Below are 25089 nucleotides of genomic sequence, written 5' to 3'. Positions count from 1 at the left end.
TTAAACTTAGACTACTAATTAAATTGAAACAACCTCTGCTAATTAATCTATGCACTCAGTGATGTATTTAATAAATAATGTTGTTCAGTCACTTACCCATTTCAGAAATGTAGTTATATCTTCATTAAGCTTAGGAACATAAAGGTTGATAACTCCAACATCCTATTCTCCAAGTTGAATTCAATAATAACTTGAAAGTGATGGAAAAACTTGATCTAAATCACATAATTCTCTTGTTTTTACCTTGTATTAAATACTAAAGAACACAACCTCAGATGAAAATTTCCTTTCACACAGGCCACTTGAACAATGGATAATATTAATTCATGGAAACTAAACTAACCAAAGATAGTTTCATTGTTTCCACTTCCCTTTACATTCCAAGATGAATGAACTATAAATCCATTCACATTGCCTCTAAAATGAGTTAGATAAAACAGTGATATGCTTCATTGGATTGGCTACTTCCTTTCCCCCAGCATGCATGACAAACTCAGCTGGAGTGAGGAAATTACCATGGCAGACACAAACAATACACACTTGACCAGACCTATACTTGTACAGAAACCCTTCTATCCTCTTCCCATTGGGGCCATCTCCAGTAGTAGTCACACTTGGCATCCGCCTCAGGATCTCCATTACATCACCTTTAAGGCTGCAGTAGTTCCCAAGTTTATGCTTTTTGGCCGGATTCTCCGGCTTAGTATCAGCAGGCCTAGGTGAAATTCCCTTGGCCATTGTTTTTTGGGAAGCCATGGAATCGTTTTCCTGCTTGGTTGATGTTTGGATATTCGAAGCAACTCCTTCGGCTGAATGTGTGGGACCTATATATGGAATGTTGTATGAGACACCTCTGAGTGTATCTTTGGGATAGAAAGCACACAAGAAAGGTTCAGGTTCAGGTTCAGATAAGCAAAATCAAAAGAAAAAATAGTCAAATATCAGCAATAGAGTTAATTTTAATATTTGCACTAGTTAATGTGATGAACTGTGAGATTTTTTTATTTTTTTAAAGCTAAACTTATATTAATGAATTTAGCAAGCAAACTAAAACATACTTACAGCAATGCAAAGAAATCTGTGATACAAAACACTTACAGCTTTAGTAATATTCTGCTCCATGTGTTATTGCAAATGATTCAGATTACTGCTAGATAAGGAAATTTATTTCTATTGTATCTAATTGTAATCAAGCCGTTGTTTGTTCACGAGTTAATAATGTATTACAGCTAAACCTTAACCACTTACAATTACAAGGTTATTTCTGTAAAATGGTTACGTAGGGAGGAAAACGGTACTTTAGGACCCTTTGTTGCATTAAGTGACCAGATTATCCAAAATAACCCAAGTGAAAACAACCATGAAAACAATGAAGAAAACATGAACAGAACAAAAGACCCTCTCCCAAATTATCAATTTTTAATGCCAAAAACAAATATCTTTGATGTATAAATCTATCAGGGAAAGTTACGAATCCCGCTTTACTTTCATAAATGTTACATCTTAGTTTCTAATCATTATAGATAAAACAAATAAAAGAGAGGTATCCAGTGATATAAGTTTGGCTTCACACTTGCAGCATACATAATAATCTATTAGTATGTAGCGTGAAAGTGTAGGAACGGTGTTTCAGGGGACAAAAATCATAAATAATTAATACAATAATATGATTCAGAAATTAAATTAAACAGAATTAACAAAAGTTATAGTCTAAAGGAATCGTACACCAGCAAACCAATTTCCATATGTAAATGGGCGTCTGAATCCAGAGAATGATGTAACATTATGTCCTAAAATATCAAGGATGCTTAAATTATTTATTTCTAGTATATAAATATTAGTACACTGATATGATAGCCATTATCCACCAATGACGATAGAATTTGAGTTAGTGAAGACTAGTCATACAAAGAATATGAAAACAATTATACAAGATCAACTAGTTGTGATATCATTAAAAATTTATATAAAGAATAAACTCACATTGAGGGAGATAATTTACAGAGTTAAACACAACTCTGCAAGAACAAAATTGATATGGAAGGCCACTAAAAGGAATTTTTAAAAGACTACTGTCAGTTTTTCCTCTATGGGTACATAATGCACTTTTCTTCACTAAACCGGGTCATTGTGACAGTCTTACTCTTTTAGTATAGATCAGTGTTATCAATGGCGGATGGCGGAACACGGGGGAAGACCAAAATTCTGCTATATAAACAGGCCATTGTGGCCTATGGTGCTGCCATAGCAGGCCTCCCTTCACAAATTGCCTATGGCGGTTGGCAAAAAAACTGCCATGCCATTTCTGCCAGGGCGTCAATAGCGCTGCCATTTAACAACACTGGTATAGATTTACCCCATAACACATTCAGCGTTACCATTTATTATTAAGTTTCACTCTTAACAATGTCTTTTAACACCTAAGTACATCAGCAATGGCCATCCTGTATTTGACATGTATTATATATTTGCATCTTGCACAACAATCCAGGGTTATGTTTGCCTGCCCTCAGCCCAATATTTAGCCAAATGACATCGGGATCAGGAATATTAATGTAACCAGGGAAGCAATCATAGTAGACACTTTCGATTTGATGATACATTTGGACACATTAATTTTTTTTTATTTTCCTATTTTAGGGTTAATCATATCTTCTTTCAATAATTACACTCAGCAGTGTGTGGTTTTCGTACCATCCTCTATAGTACAAGCATTTATAAGGATCAAGTGATGTAACACTAAACAAAATGAGTATAGCTTCCTCTGGAATCGCAGTTTGAAACTTGAATGACCCCTCACCTCAGCCTTTCCTTTTTCATTTAAATCTAACAGATAAAAAAAGATACCAAAACAATGAAGTTTGTTAAAAGGAAAAGAAAAAAACAATTATCAATGAAAGATACAGAGGAATCTAAAGATTCTGCATATCCAAAACTAATTCCAAAGAGCTTTTATTGGTGGGGACAACTGAGAAGAAAAGAGAGATATAATGCAAGTTTGATAAAAGAGCAGTTCAGAAAAATGCTCATCTTATAGTTGCTAAATATCGTTTGTCGTGGTATCATTTGATTACAAAAAAGGGGCATGAAACATATGCAAGCAACTAAGAACATCATCAGACAACATGGTTAACATTCATAACATCAGACAATATTTATCAATTTGCTAAGCTAGATTGAAACCTTTTATAAGCAAACCTCCTTTTCAATTTGTATCTCTCTTTTCATTAGTAGTCTCAAGAGATGGTAGAAAATTGTCAATTTTCATATCTAACAAAAGTTGCATATGCACTATGAAATAGTTCCTCCCAATCATATTTATATACAAAGTGTTTTGCTCTTTAGATATACCTATAATTTAAAAATTTCTGTATCTCTTATGTTATCTTAGAATATCATATGATTTCAAAATAAGGAGAAACTTGGTTTTCTTCATTGGCTTTAAAATCTATCATAATTCATATGCATCATCCATATTTCTTTACTTGTCATACATTGTCATTTATGATGTGATTCTCTATATTTTATAGCATGTTTATGTAATTGATTTCATATATCTTTTCTCAGTATCTTGTCAGTAATTCAGTATAGTTTCTTCTTCACATCTTGAAATCCATGGCAAAATTTGAGTACCAACACTAGGCACACTTGTGATTGCCATGTGAGGCTCTTTGACTAACAACTAAGAATAGTTTTGCATTTGGAGTTGCATTTGCCTTCAAAGTAAACAATAAATTTTTATTTTTGACTGTTCTTCTCTCATCCCCCGGGGTTTTCACTTTTCAGTCATACAAGCTTCAAAGATAAATCTTTCCTTACTCTTCATCACTAATCACATAACACTAGGAAGCAAGATGAATCAAATAATAGTACAAAAACCTAATTGATGTAAACAACCTGAAATTCAATGAAGCAAGGAAAATGACACAAAGAAAAGGGATGGGGGATAGTCCCCAAAACCAAAAAAAGTTTCATCTTATTTTTTTTTTAAATAACTTAGCTGCAACATAAACAAATATATCATTGTTTTCTAATATTTTAATGCAATCACCAGAAACATTAGTCAAGGGATTAAACAAGACATAAGAATACACACCAAGGCCTGAATCCTGAGAAGAATTTGGGAGTGCCTTCGGTTTGAGAAGTGAAGATGGTGTGTTGTTGACATTGACGGCAGAAGAAGCAGCCACCCAAGCAAGCACTTGAGGTGAAAGTGCAGCCACCCTCCTCCTCTGCCTCTCTGTTGGCAGTGAGCAAGATCTGCCAAGAGATGGACCCCACTGGGCCGCATTTGCAACACCAACTACTAATGATGATGATGATGACCTTCTCAACCCCCTCTCTTCTGCTACATTCTCACCACAAGGTGGAAGCTTTAGAGTAAGGTCTGTTTTGTTGGACTTGTACTCTTTCTCATTGTAACACCTCTGCACCCAAAAGAACACACAACGAGTAAAAAAAATCTCATAATGTTAGGCCATTGTTGCATGATGAAAAATAAAAATTAAAAAAAGAAAACAACTTGATCAACATTTTCTTTTCCTTTTTGCTTTATTTACCTCCATTGAAACCAATGAGAAAGAGGGAATCCTTCAACAGAACAACTCCTGGAAGGTTTCTCTCTGAAAATAAAATAAAAAATACAATTGCACGAACAAGTTAGGAACAAGTACAATTTTGGTGGTCCACTTAGAAGACAAAAACACAAATTTAAAAGTACAAAGAGCTACTAAGCTCAAATTTTGTGTTGAAATTAAGAGAAGAAAAAAAATGGGGGAAGGTGGCTCACAATTTTTGTTATGAAGGTGGTTTTAAAGAAAGAAGTGAATGGAAAAAAAAAAAGTAAACAAAATTGAAGAATCTGAGAGAGAGGGTCTGAGAAGAAAACTTAAAAGGGGTTGAGAGAGAGAGAGAGATGAAAGAGGAAGATGAGTTTTGTTTGTTGATGTTAATGTTGTTGTTCAATGATGTTTCTTTCATTCATGGGTGTAGTTCGTGAATTATGAGGAAGCGTTTGAAAGTTCCACGTGGTAATCAGTGAAGAGAGAGGTTGGTTCACATCGTCTACGGTTACAGTACACTTGTGCTTCGACTCTCTGCACTTTGCAGGCACCACCTTACTTCGACATCTTTCTTTCGCCACGCCAAGTAATTCCCTACGCCACTTTGGGGGAACAACGCCAACTCACTCCCACAAGTACCTAAGCTGTTTTTCCTTAGAGTACATGTGTCTTATTCAATTCTTTTTAATTAGGTTAAATTTCATCAATTTTTTTTCTAGACCACAAATATTTTTCACTTAAAAGAATTATGTTTGAGTCGGAGAGGAGTATTATAGACGTCCAAGTTCTTTCTCTAAGTATTTAACACAACTATATATTTAGGACTTGAACATCAGATTTCTGGTTAAGCTAGAACAACTTCATACTAGTTGATTCATGCGCTTGGTGGTATTTCATAGACAACTTTTTAGTTTTTTAAATATTTTTATAATTGAATCTTATATTTATTTTTTAATTGAATCTTTCAATCCTTTTTGGTACCTGAATAAGTTTAGGTGAGTTGGATTCCGGATGTTCACTAGGGTTGGGACAAGCTTCAAGATTCAAAGAGTACTTATAGAAGTACTTACAGATTAACCATCAATAAGATCTTCACATCGATAACGAGAATAAAATTCACGTCCTTTTGGGATATGAGTTTGTCCATTATCAACTGGACCAACCTTTATGAATCTTTCAATCTAACTTCTATTATAGGAAATTAACCACAAAACATATAATTAGTCTCTGATTCAAGTATTGTTATCTTTGCAGGTTTGCAGTGAGTCTATCCTTAAAGGTTAGTATTTTGTCCATAGATCTTCTTAGCAGGATTCTTCAACAAATGTTTTCATCTCTATAGGTCCACTCAACCTAATATTCTTTTACAAGCTCTTCAAATTTTACTTCACTTACAACAACAACTAACTCATACAAGTTACTTAAACGATTAATATTTTATAATGACAATTAGTCAGTGTGACACCCTCTACCCCGACATACATATAAATAAATAAAACATATAAAAATAAAGGTAAACAAATTAACGTGGGTAAAAGGTTCACATTTATTTCACTATTATCAAATAAAACTTATTAACAGAACATGGCCGTCAAAGTTTACAAGAGAAATTTTATTAAATCAGGGAGGTAAAATAAAATAAAATAACATCATGCAATTAAAATAAAAAACTCATCCCCAATGTCACATTCTATCAGAGGATTGTGTCTCAGCGTCCTCTAGCATGAGGTTCTTTAAAGTCATCCACCTAGTCATCTGTTCTCACGAATACAAGGTTCGAGATCATCACAAGATCCAAACACAAATAGCACACAGGGAGTGAGTTATCACATTTTAAAAAAATACAAATAAACAAAGACATGATCAAAATAAATTATGGAAGTATTTATAATTAACATAGCTCAACTTAATACAATCCACGTCACTTCACCACTTTATCATTTAAAATTTATTTTTCAATCATCAATCACATTACACATGAATCACACACTCGGGTCAAGACATAATAACACTCATCAATTTCATAATAGACAATTAGCAAGCGTTATGCAACAATTATACTAAGACTCAAGCATATATGCAATGTGGTATCACGTCAGTGAAAAACCACATTGGACGCTTAGGAGTACATAACTAGACACATCACATAATGGGTATGTCAGGTCACTCACACTAAGTAAAATCATAAGCTGACCAGTCAGGGTCACTCTGTTTTGCGAGAATGCTCCAACCATATGGGATCAATATAGGCTTAAAGTAGAACTCAAATCGAGTGTCTTTACCCCCAAGGCCTAAACTTCGAACAATCCATTAGGGCCTCACCTTCCTGATTTAGGTCCAACCCCTAAAACAATTTTTGCACGCAAACACTGCTCATGAATTATACAATACCCACGATCTCACACTCGTGTTTCAAACACGTTTAACACATTGCACTACAATTTAACACTTTAGGTTCCTAACTAGGAATCCTACACTTTCCTTTTAACACTGTGCATAAACATTTTTCTCAAGGTAAACGTATTGTCACATCAAGGGTTAACCACACACTTATTCACAACCAAATTTCATGTCCACAATTTTAACATATCACAACTTCACAATCCACCATCACATGTTTACATGTATCTCACAAATCAATGCATGTTCAACTTTGCACTTATACTCAATCCTAATAACAATGTTATTGATGTGATCCTTACTAGGAGCGAATCACTTGATATAGGTTACAGAGTTTTGGATGACGCCACTTCTAGTGAAGGAAGATAAGTCAGGGTAGACGCCACAAGGATTACCTTGATAAGTCTGAGATTGGTTCAACAAGGAACCCAGAGAAAAGCTCTCATATTTTTTTTTTCCAATGCCAAAAGTCTTTATTGAAAATGAAAACAATACATATAGTGTATCTAAACAAAAAGATAGAAATAGACATGGGCCTTCTAAACAATTTGGACCAAAATTACAATGAAAAAAAATTATAAATAAAAAATAGAACATATTTAGCATTAGCCTTCAAATTAGTCTGGGCCTTCAGCAACAATTAATATTCTTAGTAGTGCCTCTGCCTCTGGCCTTCATCCTTCTCCACTTGGGCCTTGTTAAGTATGTCTGCTACCATTTGTTGGAGGATATCCATTGACTGATTGATCCTACTCCTGGTCATAGGTACCTGTATTTGGGCAGTTTTAGGATTCTCATCATTCCCTCCTTCTTGGAAAGCATTTGTCCACAAATGTTCAGAATCATCACCTGCAACAAATGGAGTCAAGTCAGCAACATTAAATGAAGAACTTACTCCATACTCATATGGAATATTGATCTTGTAAGAATTGTCATTGATCCTCTCTAGTACTTGGAAAGGTCTATCTCCTCTAGGTTGAAGTTTGGACTTCCTTTGTTTAGGGAACCTCTCCTTCCTCATGTGTATCCAAACCCAATCACCTAGTTTAAGTATCACTTTCTTCCTGTTCTTGTTGGCTTTCTAGGCATAACTTTCATTCTTCTTTGTAATTTAAGCCTTCACTTGCTCATGCAATCTTTTCACGTACTCAACTTTAGCCTGTGCATCCTTATGCTGAGTCTCTTGGGGATTGCTTTTGTAAGGTGTCCTGCTAGGCAATGAAGCTCCTGGAAGGAGGTCAATTTGATGTTCTATGCCTCTTGAAGGTGGCAGTCCATGAGAAATCTCCTTGGGAAAGACATCTTTAAATTCCTACAATAAGGGTTCAACACTAGGAGAAACATAAATAGTTAACTCATTAGAATTATCAGTAGAAATTTTACTGTCTTTGCAATACAGTAGATAGAGTGGCTCACGAGCAAGTAGCACTTTCCTTACTTCACTCACCTTTACTAAACAATTAAATTTTCTCTCATGTGTATCACTATTCTTTTTCCTATTTTTCTTTGGTGCCTCACTCTTTTCTTTCTCTTGTTCTCTCTTTTCTCTCATTCTGATTTGATCATCACACACTTCTCTATGGGATAGAGGTTTAAGAATAATCTTCTGGTCATGGTGATGGAAAGAAATCTTGTTGGTGAAGCCATTATGCACTGCTTTGGTGTCATACTGCCATGGTCTTCCTAACAGTATATGAGTTGCCTCCATTGGAACCACATCACACAACACCCTATCATTGTATCTTCTAATGGTGAGACACACCTTAACTTGGTGAGTCACTTTTACCTCTTCATCTTCACTAAGCCATTGAAGCTTGTATGGCCTAGGATGGGATTTAGTATCCAAATTCAGTTTGGACACTAACCTGGAACTTGCAACATTGGTACAGCTCCCTCCATAAACAATTAAAGAGCAAAGCTTACCATTAATTGTACAACTGGTGTGGAAAATATTTTCTCTTTCGGTGTTGTCCTATGGCTGCATCTGACTTCCCAAGAGCCTTCTCACCATTAGCATATCACCCTGTATGGCTGCCTCCTCAAGCTCTTCTTCCACTTCTTCTTCTTCACTGATTTTGGATTCACTGGTGATTTCTCCATCTGCCTTCATGATCATGGTCCTCCTAGTTGGACACTCAGAAGCAATATGTCATCTACCTAAGCATTTGAAGCATTTTATGTTTCTAGTACCAGTGTTGGATGATGAGGCAGAATTATGCTTGGTTTTAGCCCTGGAAACTGATGACTTTCCATGGGGACTAGACGAGTTGCCTCCTTCTTTCTTGGATTTGTTGGTCCAGTTCTGGTTGAAATTGTTGGATGAGTTCCTTCTTGCTGCAATTTTCCTCTTTAGCTGTTGTTCAACCCGAACTGCCTTATGCAGCAAGTCATCTAATTCCACATAATCCTGCAATTCAACAAGATCTTTAATGTTAGGATTTAGGCCACTCAAAAAACGAGCCATTGTGTCCTCAGTGTCCTATTCAATGTTGGCCCTCACTAGTGTCATCTCCATCTCCTTGTAGTACTCCTCCACAGTCAAACTTCCCTGGGATAGCCTCTGGAGTTTCTGTCACATGGTTCTGTTGTAGCTAGTTGGAACATACCTCTTTCGCATAACTCTTCTCATCTCAGTCCATGTATCTATCTCCCGCCCTTCCTCTCTCATCATTTCTCTTTGATTTTTATTCCACCAAACAAGGGCATAGTGTAAGAATTCAACTGTTGCTAACTTCACCTTCTGCTCTTCAGTATAATCATTGCAGGAGAATACATGCTAAATCTTCATCTCCCAGTCAAGGTAGCCGTTTGGGTCACTCTTGCCTTTGAAAGGGGGTACATTGAGTTTTACTCCTTCAATTCTATTCTGCCCATCCATTCGGTTTGGTCCATCATTGGTCCTTCTGAAAGATTCACTCCTACCAAATTTTCCCAAATAGAATTTGTTTGTAACAGAATTTGAATTTCTTTTTTGACACAAAATCTGAAAGAAAGAAGAACAAGAACAAGAACGAAAACAAGAGCACAAACAAGAACACAACAAAGCGCAAACAAGAACAAAACATAAACCTGAGACAAATTACAAAGAGAAAAAAAATAAAAATTGGATAGGATAAAACCTGTAACAAGAGCCAAAGCTCTGATACCAGATGATGTGATCCTTACTAGGAGCGAATCGCTTGATATAGGTTACAGAGTTTTGGATGATGCCACTTCTAGTGAAGGAAGATAATTTAGGGTAGATGCCACAAGAATTACCTTAATAAGTCTGAGATTGGTTCAGCAAGGAACCCAAAGAGAAGCTCTCACAATTTTTTTTTTATTTTTTTATCAAATGCCAAAAGTCTCTATTGAAAACAAAAACAATACATATAGTGTATCTAAACAAAAAGATAGAAATAGACATGAGCCTTCTAAACATTTTGGGTCAAAATTACAATAAAAAATTATAAATAAAAAATAGAACATATTTGGCATGGGTTTCAAATTAGTCTGGGCCTTCAACAACAATTAATATTCTTAGTAGTGCATCTGCCTTTGGCCTTCATCCCTCTCAACTTGGGCCTTCGTCCTTCTCCACTTGGGCCTTCATCCTTCTCCACTTGGGCCTTGTTAAGTATGCCTGCTACAATTTGTTAGAGGATATCCACTGACTGTTTGGTCCTACTCTTGGTCATAGGTCCCTATATTTGGACAGTTTTAGGATTCTCATTAGTTATGATCTCAAAGTAGCATGTTAGCTCACAATTCATCACATATTCGATTTATCACTTAGAAACAATTTTAATCACAATTTCATAATCTCAATATAACAATTTATCATGCCAATCTAGCAAATCTTGTCCAAAGTACAAAAAATTTATACAAAAATGTTTCTCACGACATGAGCAGTAAAACCCCTCAAACAATTTTACACAATCATATCAAAATCAATGAATCAAAATCCTAGGTTAAAAACATGAAAACACCAAAATCACTCAATTTTATCAACCAATTCGCATCAGGACATCAATTGGCCCGTCAAACACATGTTTGACTGTCATTTTACTTAAACATGTTTGAATGTATGCGGGAAAAGAAAAAGTTTTGGGAGGGAAGAAGGATAAACGGAGAGGAAGAGAGAGCGCGGTAAATGTAAAAAGTGACCAAGTCTCTATTTACTCTATTTTTCTTTATTTAATTAATAAATATTTATTTCTCCTTATTTATTTAATTATAAAAACCTCATCATTTTTTTCTACAACTCTATTTAATTTTAAAATAAAAAAATCCTTTTTAATTTATTTTACAAAAAATGGAGTGCTACAAATAGAAGGATCCCAACCAAAAAATATATACGAGTTCAAGGATCCAATTGAAAAAAGAAATATAGTTTAAGAACCTAATTAACAATTACACTAGAAGGAGGGGGATGGGGGTTGAATAGTATGCTAATCAAATATAATGACTTAAAAAATGTTTATCATAGGTTTATATATATATATATATATATATATATATATATATATATATATATATATATATATATATTGAGTCGTCAACGGAAAAGAAATAAGTTTTGATAAAGCTGAGTTTGATCGTCTAGTAAATATATGAAATAAATTTTAAAACAGTTTTCAAGCAAACACTTGGTACAAAAAGAATGACAGAAAGTGCTAAGAAAATGCATAATAAAACCATTAAGGAGAGACATAGAAACACTTGGTTTATACTGGTTCACTCAAATAGAGCTATGTCCAGTTCTCCTTTACTCAACAGTAAAGGATTCCACTAATAAAAAACTTGATTATAAAACAAGTATTTTGCCCTGTCACTCCTGGCTATACAAGTATTCTTTTAGCCACTTCTAGCATTATCTTAGACTCCCCTAAATCTAAGAAAACCCAAGAATTTTTTAACACTAAGTCACTTCTGACTTTCACAAACAGTCATTTGAATGAATACAAAGATTCAATAACACTCAATGAGTGGATAAACAATAGAGCTCAATTACAAAATAATTTTTCTTAGCAAAGGATAAAAAATTTCATGGGAACCCCTTGATCACTATTTAAAAAATTAAGAAAAGTAATACAATAAATGATACCTTTTTCTATATTTTCATATTGATTATTCCTACCAAAAAGTATGACAAACCTAAGGTGTCCCATATGAGTACCTAAATTTGTATTGAAACTAAAAATAAGAACAAACCTACCTAATGAGTCCCTATGTACACAAATCATGAAGATGTTGGGTGCACGAGTGATTTTACAAAAGAGGGTTGCACCACTCAAAACATTCATCATACCACCTATTTTAGGGATTTGGTGCCTAATAATACCTATTTTGGGCACCAACAAAGCAGAAGGATTTAAGCTCTTGCAAACCAAACCCTCATCCAACAACTCATTTACTTGAGGAATAAACTCAAGTCCAAGAGGTGTAGCAATGCTAATAAGTGTTTTTTTACAAAGGAGAAAATGTGGAGGTTGTCTAAGAGGGGAAATTTCTTTAATATTTGTGTTTATTTCAAAATGTCTTTCCTTTTTAGCTAACCTCTTGGAGGATACACTTACCTCCTTACTCTCCTCCTGAACCATTAAAGGTTGTCTTCTTCTTGGGGGTAGATTTCTTCACTAGATTCTTCCCCTTTTGCTTCTGCACTTTCACTAGAGGAAGGTGAAGTAGTAGCTTCATCTCGGCTACTATAAATGTCTTGGCTCCTCATAATCATGGTTTTCTTGGTGGGGCATTGAGAAGTAATGTGTCCTCTTCCAAGACATTTAAAACACTTTATAGAGCTAGTATTTTCTTGCATACTAGCCTTAGGGGGTTGCTTTTCTATTATCTTCCCCTTATCTTCTTTGGGCTTAGAAGGTACTGCCCTTAAGATGCCTAGACCTTGGTCTTTCTTTGGATAAGAATGAGAGCTATAAGATTTTAAAGTAGACTTTCTTTTAAGTTTTTGCTCTACCCTTATTTCCCAATCTAAGTAAGCCTCTACATTGTCCTTCCCATGGAAGTATGGGAGGTTAATGTTAGCCTCTCGAGGCTTTCTTTCATTTTCTCTCCTACGGGAGTGAGGTCTAAGATGTGACCTATGCCTTCTTTCATAATAGTCATGAAGTTCTTCAACTAGGCTCTTGCAAGAGTTATGACTATTATAGGAGACATGTTTTTCTCTATTCATTTCTTTCATTATTTTTCTTCTTTCTTCCTCTCTTATTTTCTCTTTCATCTTGACTTATTTCTTCCAATATTTTTTTTCCTTTTTCTTTTCTCTCTTGTTTTTCTTTCCACAACTTAAGGGATCTCAACTCATCTAATATCTTATACAAGGGGTCCTTAGGAGTAGAACCCTCACCATTAACACTAGATGAAGAATGAAGACTCATGTTGGTTCCTAAGTTGTGGTTCTTTCTTGTTTGGGGTTTGAAAACAAAAGGTAAAAGAAACTATGGTTGAAACTAGCCAAAATAAACACTAAAAGAGGTATGAAAGATAAGGAAAAAACTAATTGGTAAAAGGAAAGCTACCTAGGCGGTTTGACAAGGGAAAGTAAATGAAATAAGGTATGAAAGTTAGCAAGAAATTAAAGTGCAAGAAATGTAAACTAGGCGGATCCTAAGAGTGTTTGGATGACCTCATTTAAGGTTTCCAACAAAACACTCACCATCCTAAGGGAAAATTGCCTAAAATTATTACACATAAATGGAAGTAGGGTGACCTATTGGAGGCTCCCAACTTACTTCCAATGAAAAACCTTTTTGTTACAAAATTTGAAAGCAAAGCAAATTGCCAATTACAAAATTACAAAAAAAAAGTCTTCAATTTTGGTGGCTATTCTCTCTGTGGTGTTTCACTCAATTTGGAGTGCTTCTTAGTCTAATAGCTCATAAGGTGGTTGGCCCCTTGCTTCTTGACTCAAATTCTTCAAGGGATGACACCAATCCTCCTTTCCAATTCCCTATGTGGCAACTCACAAACAAGGAAACAAAGAGACAAGCAATAACCAAAGACCAAAAAAATGAAATTGAAGTTAAACTAATAGATTTTTAAGAAGACAAATTTTCAAGGATTATTCAACAATTAAAGCAATGAAAAGCACATAAAAGCAAGCTAGAACTCAAAAAGAAACTTAGAATGGCTATAGAGTAGAGTAAAAAAAACTAAAAAAAAACCTCAAGAAACCTCTAGTTTTGGCACTTGTTTTCACACTAATTTTCAATTGAAATTTTAGAACTAAGATTGGTATAAAATAGGCCCCAATTATAGAACAAATTTCGAGCCAAAACAACAAGCACACTTCCCTTTCACTTTTTTTTCCTGGACATTGATTTTTCTGCCAACTTGTGTGATTTTTCTTATTTTTTCCTTTTATCCAAATCGTTTGGTTCCTTTTTTATAATTTTTTTCCCGATGTCTAGAAAATTCAGTAAAACTTTCAGCTCAAAATTCAAAGTGACCAATTCTCAGTAATTTATACAAGTTCGTATGTTCAAGCTGCTACCACCAACGATTTCAACCTAGAAATCAAGAGTAGTGTGTATGTTGCTTAAGGCTTTGATAGTTACAATTTGTGTTTGCTTATGCTCAATTATCTTGAATAACACAATTCAAGAGAGCTTAAAACTTATTTTGATTCACAAATCCAGCCACAACTTAACACCACAACTCAACTTCATCATAGGCATCATGTAGGAAACTTAGAAAACAAAAAAAAGTTCAACAACAAGATTACTTCTAAGAATTGATTTAGAACATGTTATGAACTAAATAACACACATGAATTAGACTCAAAATTCAAAGGATAGGCTAAGAATGACAAGAATACATGAACAAATGTATCTAGAATTCAATCAAAAAAATAAAAATTCAACACAAACTTAAAACATAATGTGACAATTACTATGACTAAACATGACTCTAAGACAACATGGATTAAGTGATTTACACTTAGATTTTTGTGTTTTTTTTTCTAATCAATATTTTGGAAGAAAATTTAGATCTAAAGGTTCAGCACAATAATATTATAATTGAAAAATGATAGAACCTAAAATCAACACCAAAACATGATTCAAGAGTAGATCTATAAAATTTGAACTATAGAAATCCAAGAACAAGTGTAGATATAAGATTTAATCAATTTATTTTTTTGAATCTACTCTAAACAACACCAAACCACAAGACAATGGAGGATATAGATGGAGAATAAGATGAATAACAAGGAATTAAAGTGAATTGACCGAACAAAAAGATAGAGGAAGCAAAAGAACATCACCTAGATGAAGATGCTCTTGATACCACATGATGTAGCTCCATGTGGAGCTTGTAGGCTTTGTATCTTCTTCATCGATGAAGTCCTTTGCTTCTTGAATTTTAATGACAACGGAATGGAGAAGAAGAAGAGTTGAGAGGAGACACCACTTCAAAGAGAAGATGAGTCAAGAAGAAGCTCACCACCATAGGGAGCCATGGATAAGAGCTTGAAGGTATGAGAAGAAGAATGGAGGGAGAAGGAGAGAAGGAGCATGAAATTTAATCCTCAAAAGAGGTCTGAACTTTGAAGTGTAATTCTCAAATGATCAAAGTTGAAAACAATGCACACACATGACCTCTATTTATAGCCTAAGTGTCACACAAAATTGGAGGAAAATTTGAATTTCTATTCAAATTTCACTTGGATTTGAAATTGAATTTGTGGAACCAAATTTTTGAGCCAAAATTTCACTAATTATGATTAGTGAATTTTAGTTATGGTTCAGCCCACTAATCCAAGATCAAGTCCAAGATTCTCCACTAAGTGTACTTAGGTGTCATGAGACATGTAAAGCATGAAGGATATGTACAAAGTGTGACAATATGATGTGGCAATGGGATGTAACAAGCAAATGCTCACCTCCCCCTCTAAAATTTAATTGGATTGGGCTTCTCCCAATTCAATTAAATTTATTTTCCAACACACATCAAATATTCACTTAATGTGTGTGAAATTACAAAACTACCCCTAATACAAAAATTAGTTTAGGTGCCCTAAAATACAAGGGCTGAAAATCCTACATTTCTAAGGTACCCTACCTACATTATGGAGCCCTAAATACAAGACCCAAAAATAATGAAACCTTAATTTAATATCTACAAAGATATGTGGGCTCATACTTAGTCTATGGGCCCGAAATCTACCCTAAGGCTCATGAGAACCCTAAGGCCTTCTCTTGCATCTCTGACTCAATCTACTTGGAGTCTTCTATCCAATGCCATTGCAGGATAGGATTGCATCAATAAACAGCCCTATGGTTCATAGCTTTGCTTTTCATAATACTTTACCTAGTCTAAATTTTCACTTGGTCAGAAGATAAAGTTTTCTTAATGTGTAACCATTATGTAAGATGGAACAGCGTTCATATTTACTTTGTAAAGAAAGGATGAATTTCTTTTTAATTTAATTTGAACTTTTGGTGGAATTTTGGATTATGCAAAATGCAAATATTATGCTCCTTTATAATACAATATACTTTATTGTTTAGAAATTTCCTCTATATGTCAAGTTTCAAATGGTAGCACATTTACTTTTTTTTACTTCTAATTCTTGTTCAATAATTTTCGCAGGTGAATATTTTGACTCACACAGCTGAGGTACTTGTAATAAATAACTGCGGCTTTTGGATTAATCTAGTTATGTCAGAGAGGTTTACTTGTAGTGTTGGAATTTGGAATTTGGAACTTGGAAGTCAAGTGTAATCATAGAGGAAATATATACCCTACTCATTATTTTGGTTTTGTTAGTCCTATCCTGTCCTGTCACTTGATTCAAATTCACTTAAGCTTTTCTTATACTAAATTTGGTGTTGTTTTGTTGGTTGGTGGCAAGAACAGAGGGAGCTGGAACATGCGACAAAGCAGATTGCAAATCTGGTATGCTTGTGCAACTATACATACTCGTTGTTGTTAATTGGTTGAGAACAAGATTCTGCCTTATTTGTTCTCACTTTGCAGCTGTTGGGAATTTTGATTTTGTGAATCAGTAAAAACGTTGATATTCATAACTTGCATTCTTTTAGGAAAAGGAGCGTGTCAAGTTAAAGAAAGAAAGAGATAAGAAAGAAGATCAGCTCAAATCCATATCTTCCAGGAATGAAGAAGAAAATGCTTGTACTAAGTGTTCAAAGTCAGAGTTCAGACACGTAAGTCAAATTTTTAATTTTGTTTTAAACGATGTTCCGATTATTTTGTTTCTGGGTCAATAATGTCCCCGTTTCTCGCTTCTCAGACTAGCCAACAAGAAAGCATAGAGTTTAGCTCTTGTAATATATTGCAACTTTATACCATTGTTGCTTATATATATTGAATGGTGTCATAATAGGTAGGTTACGTAAAGCTATGATAATATACAATAACAGACCAACATAATGCAAATCACATATAACACGTACGTGACATACCTAACATAGTCTCTCTCTCTCTATGTTTCAAACTAGCTAGGTCATGTTAATTACTATAATGTTTACTACATTAATTCTCTTGTACTATAATATATTCAATTTGATTCCATGTGGTTAGTTGAGTTTTTGGACGCATTAGGAAGAAAATGTGGAAAATAACTAGAAGGTTTGGATTTGGAAATTGTAGTGGTCATGAGGATAATTAAGATTCTAATACGTCATGCATAGATTAACAATGTCCATGTTTAGGTGTTTTGATTGGAATTAAATATGTTGACGTGAAGATACATACTATAAAATAAAATAAAATAATTAAAGATACTTTTACAAATAATTTATATATATATATATATATATATATATATATATATATATAAATTATTTGTATATATCATCATATACAATAGTATTATATGATAAAGTCAATTCTTATTGAATGTATGTGTATTTTACACTAACTATGTAAATTAAAGTTTTTCATAATATATGTAAATTTAAATTAGTGATAAATACATTGTTGTTTTATAACACTTCACACATCTCATCTCATTTCAAAGAATACAAATAAATAGTTGAATTATAGTCGGCAAATCATTACTTGATTCAATGAAAGAGTACCATTTTTTTTTTTACTTCTATTCAAACCATAATTTAAGACCTAAAATCTTGTTAAAAAATAACTTAAACTATAATTTTAACTTGTTTATTTCTAATGACATTAATGGTATGCATGGGAGAACAAGATACACTTACCTTCATACAAATGCAAGAAAAAAGGTTAATTTTTTGGTTGGATTGATTTTGTGTAATCATGAGTCTGCCTCTTAAATTCTGTTACATGCTTGCTCCTCATGTAAGTCCTGGATTCTGTGTTAGTACTTTGTGAAGTTATCTTGGCTCAGGTTTCTTTGTATTTGAGGTAGCTATGACACATAAGTTTTTTAATTGTAATTATTTAACATTTTTCTCTCTTATCTTGTGGTCTCATTTGTTAAAAAAAAATGTATCAAAATATTATATAAATTGATTTTTCTCTCTCTTATTTTGAAGTTTTCTAGAGGAGTTCTTTGTTGATACAGGAATATTAGCTATTAAGAATGCTGATTTTGATAGCATTGAGCGTCTGCCTTTGGTAACTAGTGGTGAAATTGCGTCAACCTTTCACAATCCTAAGTCTGTTAAGCTTGGGCATTGCGACCTTATTGAGGAGATTATGATTGGCGAGGATAAACTGATTCATTTTTCTGGTGTTGCTATGGAGCAGGAATGTATAATAGTTTTGTGAGGTCCTATGTACTTGTTATTCTTTTTTATTTATTTATTTAAAAACCCTTTCAAGTGTTCTTTTACATAGTCAAGCATTTTATTGTTGATAACATATTATATCAAATCTTTTTCTGTCAATTGAAGTTTTAATATTTTGGCAGCTGGATTTTTTTAATGTTTTGTTCCATTCAAGTACACTCATTATCTATTTCATGGTGAATTACATTACTACCTTTTTTGTTGTTTCCATGATGATTTATTGAAATTTCACATCCAGAATCCTGTATATATTTCCTTTCAGAATATTGGATATGCATATTGAGCCTAATGATATGCATATTGTATGTATTTGTGAATTTTAATTATTAAAAATAAACGTATCTTTTCATTTTTGAGCATTTATGTGTACTACAAAATATTCATATTGTATCCATAATGTTTGATCTTGCTAAAGCACTTTTGAGGTTGACCATTTCATGTGACCAAAAATAAAAAATAAATAATAAAATCTACATGTGACATTCTAAGACTCTTCTTTGTAAAACCGTCTTAGAAAAGTACCTTTCTAAGACAGTTCTAAGCTAAGAACCGTCTTAGAAGGTCACTCTTTGAAGATCACTCTTCTAAGACAGTTCTTAACTAAGAACCGTCTTAGAAGGATATATTTCTAAGACGATTATTAGCAAAAAAGCGTCTTAAAAGGATGCATTTTTCAAAGACAGTTATTTATGGAACCATCATCAAAAGTCTAGACTATCAATGATGTTGGCTTTAAAGACGGTTAGTCCTTGAGAGAATGATACTTTACTTACATTGCCTACTTGCACAACTCGATGTGGTTGCTTAAAATACTCCAACAATCATTTTCTCTTGAAGTTGTTAAGCTTGACCCAAGTGTTAAGCTCTAATACCACTTGTTAACCAAGTGGTCTCATTAACTTAAGAGGGAAGAGGGATTAGTTATGTTTTTTTTAAAATTGTTTCCCCAACCTTTAATCCTAAAAGAATTGAATATATTCAAATATATTTAATTCTATTTAACTTAGTGAGAAAAATAATCTTCTTATTATCTCAAAACCCTAACCCCATGTATATTGCATATTAGATATTAAAACTATAGCAAAGCAATAAAGACAAAATGAAGAGCTAAGGGTTAGAAGAGAGTGCACCATTGATTTTTATACTAGTTTGGTCAATCCAGTACTTAAGTCTTAACTTGATATTTTCCTAGAAGTAAAGCAATTATAGAGAAAAAGTTGATTATGTCACCACTCGTGACAACACGTCATATGGAAATCCTTCCTAAATCCTAAACTTTGAACCCGAGTCAGTGAATACAGAGATCGAGCTAATTATGCCACCATCTATGACAATGTTAGTCGTCTTGTATGACTAACTTTTGTATAGAAATTTTTTTCCAAAACTTGTATAGTTCCCCCAATTTATGGTTATTTTGTAGTGATTTTGTAAATAAATCTTGTTTTATTGTTAAAGTTGTCTCTAGAATATGTCCATTGGATTTAATGATGAAATATGTGCAATTTTAGGTGAAAAAGAGGCTAAGTCATGAAGTGCTAAAAGTGACAATTAAGCTTAGCTCATCAGTGGGCTAAGCGCACATCCACCGCTAAGCGTAGCTTCAACGCGCTTAGCACGATAGAAGAATCTGGCAGAGTATCAATATCAAGGCCGTGTGCTAAGCACGAGATCAGTGTGCTAAGCGTAGCAGTTGTCTTCAGTCAAACTCAGCGCACGACTGGCGCTATTAAGCTCAAATCCACTTACTCGCGCTAAGCGCAATGTCGCGAATTCAAAACCTATTTAAAGTCTGTCTTGTGCAGAATTAGGGTACAGAACTTTTACACAGATTTTTACAACATTCCAGAGCACACCACAATGCCTAGGTTTTGTAATCTCATTATTGTTAGGGTTTCTTCTGTAATGGCTGACTAAACACCCTTGTTAGGGATTTCTAAAGAACAGCTGATGTAATTACTTTAGTATCTAATTGATTGTGTTTCTTGTGTTCAATGCTTCTTTCAGTGCTTGAATTCTGTATGCTCTTGGTCTGATCACCCATTTGTGTGCATAGTTAGATGACTTTAGCATTGGGAAATGTCTTGTTGCCTTAAAACTTGAATGAAGTAGAATTGAAACTTAGTCTTATAAGAGGGATATGCGGATTAAGTTTTGGTTTTAAATATGCTGTTACAATAATGCTGTTTGGTCTAAGTCTAGTCTAGCAAGAGGGATCTAAGGACAAAGCTTAGGCTAAATTAGTCTAAACTTTCGTAAGCTATTTAAGCTAAGTATAGTCCAACAAGAGGGATCTGAGGATGAAGCTTAGTTTAAGTTAGTCTAAACTTAGGAGGACTATCTAAATTGAGCCTAGTCCAACAAGAGGGATCTGACGATGAAGCTTGGATTGATTCAGTCTAGCTAGGGATCGAGATTTAGTAATTTAGGCTACAGTATAGAACACAAAAGCATGACTGATTAGAGAAACATCTTTATATACATCAGTTGGTTGGTTAGAAAGACCCAACATATTTACCTACTATTGTCAATTTTAATTACTTGCATTTTTACTGTTTTTAGCCTAGAATTAGTTTAATTTTGTTCCAAATCATCAATTATCAATGTTTTTTTCAACAATGCCTTATTCCTGAATTTAACCTTGTCTTAGACTAGTTCCCTGAGTTCGATACTCGGATTCATCCATTTTAATTTGAAATGCTTGACGATCCGATGCGCTTTCCGGGAAACCGGATTTCCCTTGAACATATTTGTATAAAGAAAAAGTGGACCAAAAAGTAACTGCAGGCGAAATCCAACTAAGTATTTATGGCGTCGTTGCCGGGGAACTAGATTTAGGAAGAGTTTAGTTCAGTTTTGCGACATTACTTTATATTTTTCTCTTTGATTCATTGATTCTTTTTTGTTCATATTTTAGTTACCGTATATTCAATGTTCTTTTGAACTGGATAATTGATGTTCTGTTTTCTTGTATGCAAAGAAGATCTACTATAGGTGATTTGATTCCCATCGATTTGGAGATTAACGCCACCTGTAGAAGGCATAATTCAGAGAGAATCAGAAATTTTTTGTAGGATTTAGAAGCAGCAGCAACTTCAGAAGAAGAACCTCGATCTTTCGAGGCATCTTCTAGTTTTCCTATTGCATGGCATTCTCATATAGAACCAGTTGAAGAGACAATCATGGCTGAAGAGCCAAGAAGAGTAACCTTGGAAGATTATTCAAGTTCTACTGTGCCACAATTTTTCACTAGTATTGCACAGCCAGAAGTTCAAGCTCAGACAATTACATATCCTCCTTCTTTGATACAGCTAATTCAAAATAATTTGTTTCAAGGTTTACCCAATGAAGACCCTTATGCTCACTTGGCCATCTATATAGAGATATGCAATACTATTAGGTTGGCGGGTGTGCCTGCGGATGCAATCAGGTTGAGTCTGTTCTCATTTTCTTTATCTGGAGAAGCTAAGAGGTGGCTTCATTCTTTTAAAGGAAACAGTCTGAAGTCATGGGATGAAGTGGTAGAAAATTTCTTGAAGAAGTACTTCCTTGAATCAAAGACTACAGAAGGCAAAGCTGCCATCTCTTCCTTCCACCAATTTCCAGATGAATCGTTGAGTGAGACACTTGAAAGATTCAGAGGTTTATTGCAGAAGACTCCCACTCACGGTTTTTCAGAACCAGTACAGCTCAACATATTCATAGATGGGTTGAGACCACAATCTAAGCAGCTCTTGGATGCTTCAACTGGGGGTAAGATCAAAATGAAGACCCTTGACGAAGCAATGGACTTAATTGAAAGCATGGCTGCTAGTGACATAGCCATTTTGAGAGACCGAGCCTATATTCCTACCAAGAAGAGTTTATTGGAGCTAACCTCACAAGACGCTCTGTTGGCACAAAACAAGTTGTTGTCCAAGCAACTAGAGACACTAACAGAAACACTCAGTAAGTTGCCAACTTAGCTTCATTCTGCACAAACTTCACATTCTTCTATTTTTCAGGTTGCAGGATGTACAATTTATGGTGGAGCTCATGAATCTCGATGTTGTATCCCTAATGAAGAGCAAATTGCACATGAAGTCAATTATATGGGGAATCAGCCCAGAGACAATTTCAATACAAGTGGATTTCCAGGATTTTAGAACAACCAGCAGTATCAACAACAGAGACAGTGGCAAAATCACCCTGGTAACCAATTCAACAGAGACCAGGGTGGTTCATCTACAAGGCCACAACAGCATATGCCAAGTCTCTATGACCAAACCACGAAGCTGGAAGAGACTCTAGCTCAATTCATGCAAGTGTCAATGTCTAACCAAAAGAGCACTGAGTCTGCAATTAAGAATCTGGAAGTCCAGGTGGGCCAGCTTGCAAAGCAATTAGCTGAAAGACCATCAAACAAATTTACAGCAAACACAGAGAAAAATCCTAAAGAAGAGTGCAAAGCTGTGACGACTAGAAGCAAAATGGCAATTCAAGCAAAGGAAAGTAGAGCTGATCAGAAGGTGGAGGGATTTAAACAACAGCTGGCTGATGAACTAGCGCTGGAATTGGTTGATGATTTAGTTGAACTTGAAGAAATTGTTGAGAAAGCAGAAGGTGATGAACAAGGAGAGACACCAAAAAGAGATTGCCAAGAGAAAATAAAGAAGAAGGAAGAAAAAGAAAAAGAAAAAGAAGAAGAAACAAAAGAAAAAGAAGAAAAAGAAAAAAAGTTGAAAAATGAAAAACAAAAAGAGAAGGTTGTTGAGTTTGAGAAAAAGAAGGGCAAGAGTGAGACTAACTAAGAAAAGAAGAAAGAGGCTACTCCTATTGAATGCAAAGAGGTACCTTATCCATTGGTACCCTCTCAGAAAGATAAAGAGCGACATTTGGCCAGATTTCTTGATATCTTCAAGAAACTGGAAATTACTTTGCCATTTGGAGAAGCACTTCAGAAAATGCCCCTCTATGCCAAATTTTTGAAGGATATGTTAACCAAGAAGAACCGGTACATCCATAGTGACAGAATTGTTGTGGAAGGTAATTGTAGTGCTGTGATTCAACGCATTTTTCCACCCAAGCACAAAGATCCTAGAGTTGTCACAATACCGTGTTCTATTGGTGAGGTTGTTGTAGGAAAAGCTCTCATAGACTTGGGAACTAGTATCAATTTAATGCCTCTTTCCATGTGTCGGCGACTTGGAGAGATATAGATAATGCCCACACGCATGACCCTCCAGTTAGCTGACCGCTCCATCACAAGGCCATATGGAGTCATTGAAGATGTTTTGGTGAAGGTTAAACACCTTATATTTCCAGCTGATTTCGTTGTCATAGATATAGAAGAGGATGCTGACATTCCTCTCATTCTTGGCCGCCCATTCATGTCTACTGCAAGCTGCGTGATGGACATGGGAAAGAAAATACTGCAGATGGGCATAGAAGATCAGAAGATCAACTTTGATTTGTTCCATGAGGATAAAGATCCACCTAGCCAAAATGTTTGTTTTAAAGTGCATATGATGGAGGAAAAGAGACCTGAGAAGAAGGTCCTTGAAGTAGGAACTCTGTTGGATCCTGGATAACAGGATGATGCGTCAAGCTAATGACGTTAAAAGAGCGCTTACTAGGAGGCAACCCATCTTTTCTTTCCCTTTCCTAATTTTCATTCTTATCTCTTGCATGTAGTTAGGATATCTTGCTTGTGATTGTGATTAATTTCAGCTTGTTTAGTAATGAACAAGGGGTTTTAAGCTTGTGTGAAGAGATAGACAGAAAAAGACTAAGAAATTTTTTTGCAATTGTCTATCCGCTAAGCACAGACCTTGCGCTAAGCACTTAGTCTTCACGTGCTAAGTCGAGCTTGCTCGCGCTAAGCACATAGACCCCTGATTGGTAGGCTGAATAATTCAGCTAAGCGCACATCATGATGTAAGCTCCATTGGAGCTTGTAGGCCTAGGATCTTCTTCATCAATGGATTCCTTTGCTACTTGGAAGATGAATGGCAGCGGAATGGAGAAGGAAGAGAGAGAGGAGATGCCACTTCAAGGAGAGGATGAGTCTAGAAGAAGCTCACCACTATAGGAGGCCATGGATAAGAGCTTGGAGGAAGAAGGAGATGAATGAAGGGAGAGGAAGAGAAGAACACGAAATTTTATGCTCTAAAAGAGCTCTGAAATCTGAAGTTTAATTTTCAAATGATCAAAGTCGAAAAAATGCACACACATGGCCTCTATTTATAGCCTAAGTGTCACACAGAATTGGAGGGAAATTTGAATTTCTATTCAAAATTTACTTGAATTTGAAATTGAATTTGTGGAGCCAAATTTTGGAGCCAAAATTTTACTAATTATGATTAGTGAATTTTAGCTATGGTTCAGCCCACTAATCCAAGATCAAGTCCAAGATTCTCCAC

The 25089-nt window shown here is 34.8% G+C and overlaps 1 protein-coding gene across 4 annotated transcripts; it reads right to left on the bottom strand.

Moving 5' to 3' along the window:
- Nucleotides 1-236: 236 nt before the first annotated feature.
- On the bottom strand, nucleotides 237-5218 carry LOC114409664 (ninja-family protein AFP3-like). Of its 4 annotated transcripts, none has more exons than XM_028373200.1 (4): nucleotides 5060-5218; nucleotides 4560-4622; nucleotides 4097-4427; nucleotides 237-824 (listed from the first exon to the last, which is right to left on the bottom strand). In XM_028373200.1, the coding sequence occupies exons 2-4, from the start codon at nucleotides 4563-4565 to the stop codon at nucleotides 418-420; spliced, it is 744 nt and encodes a 247-aa protein (XP_028229001.1). In that variant the 5' UTR covers nucleotides 4566-4622; nucleotides 5060-5218; the 3' UTR covers nucleotides 237-417. The 4 variants fall into 4 exon arrangements, with proteins under 4 accessions (XP_028229001.1, XP_028228997.1, XP_028228999.1 ...); XM_028373196.1 differs by having other exon boundaries at nucleotides 237-863; nucleotides 4790-5193; XM_028373198.1 differs by having other exon boundaries at nucleotides 237-863; nucleotides 5060-5193.
- Nucleotides 5219-25089: the final 19871 nt, after the last annotated feature.

The sequence above is a fragment of the Glycine soja genome, chromosome 4, assembly GCF_004193775.1.
Source record: "Glycine soja cultivar W05 chromosome 4, ASM419377v2, whole genome shotgun sequence".
NCBI classification, from domain to species: domain Eukaryota; kingdom Viridiplantae; phylum Streptophyta; class Magnoliopsida; order Fabales; family Fabaceae; genus Glycine; species Glycine soja.
The sequence above is the reverse complement of the archived record's forward strand: the minus strand, read 5'-3'. Positions and strand labels throughout refer to the sequence as shown.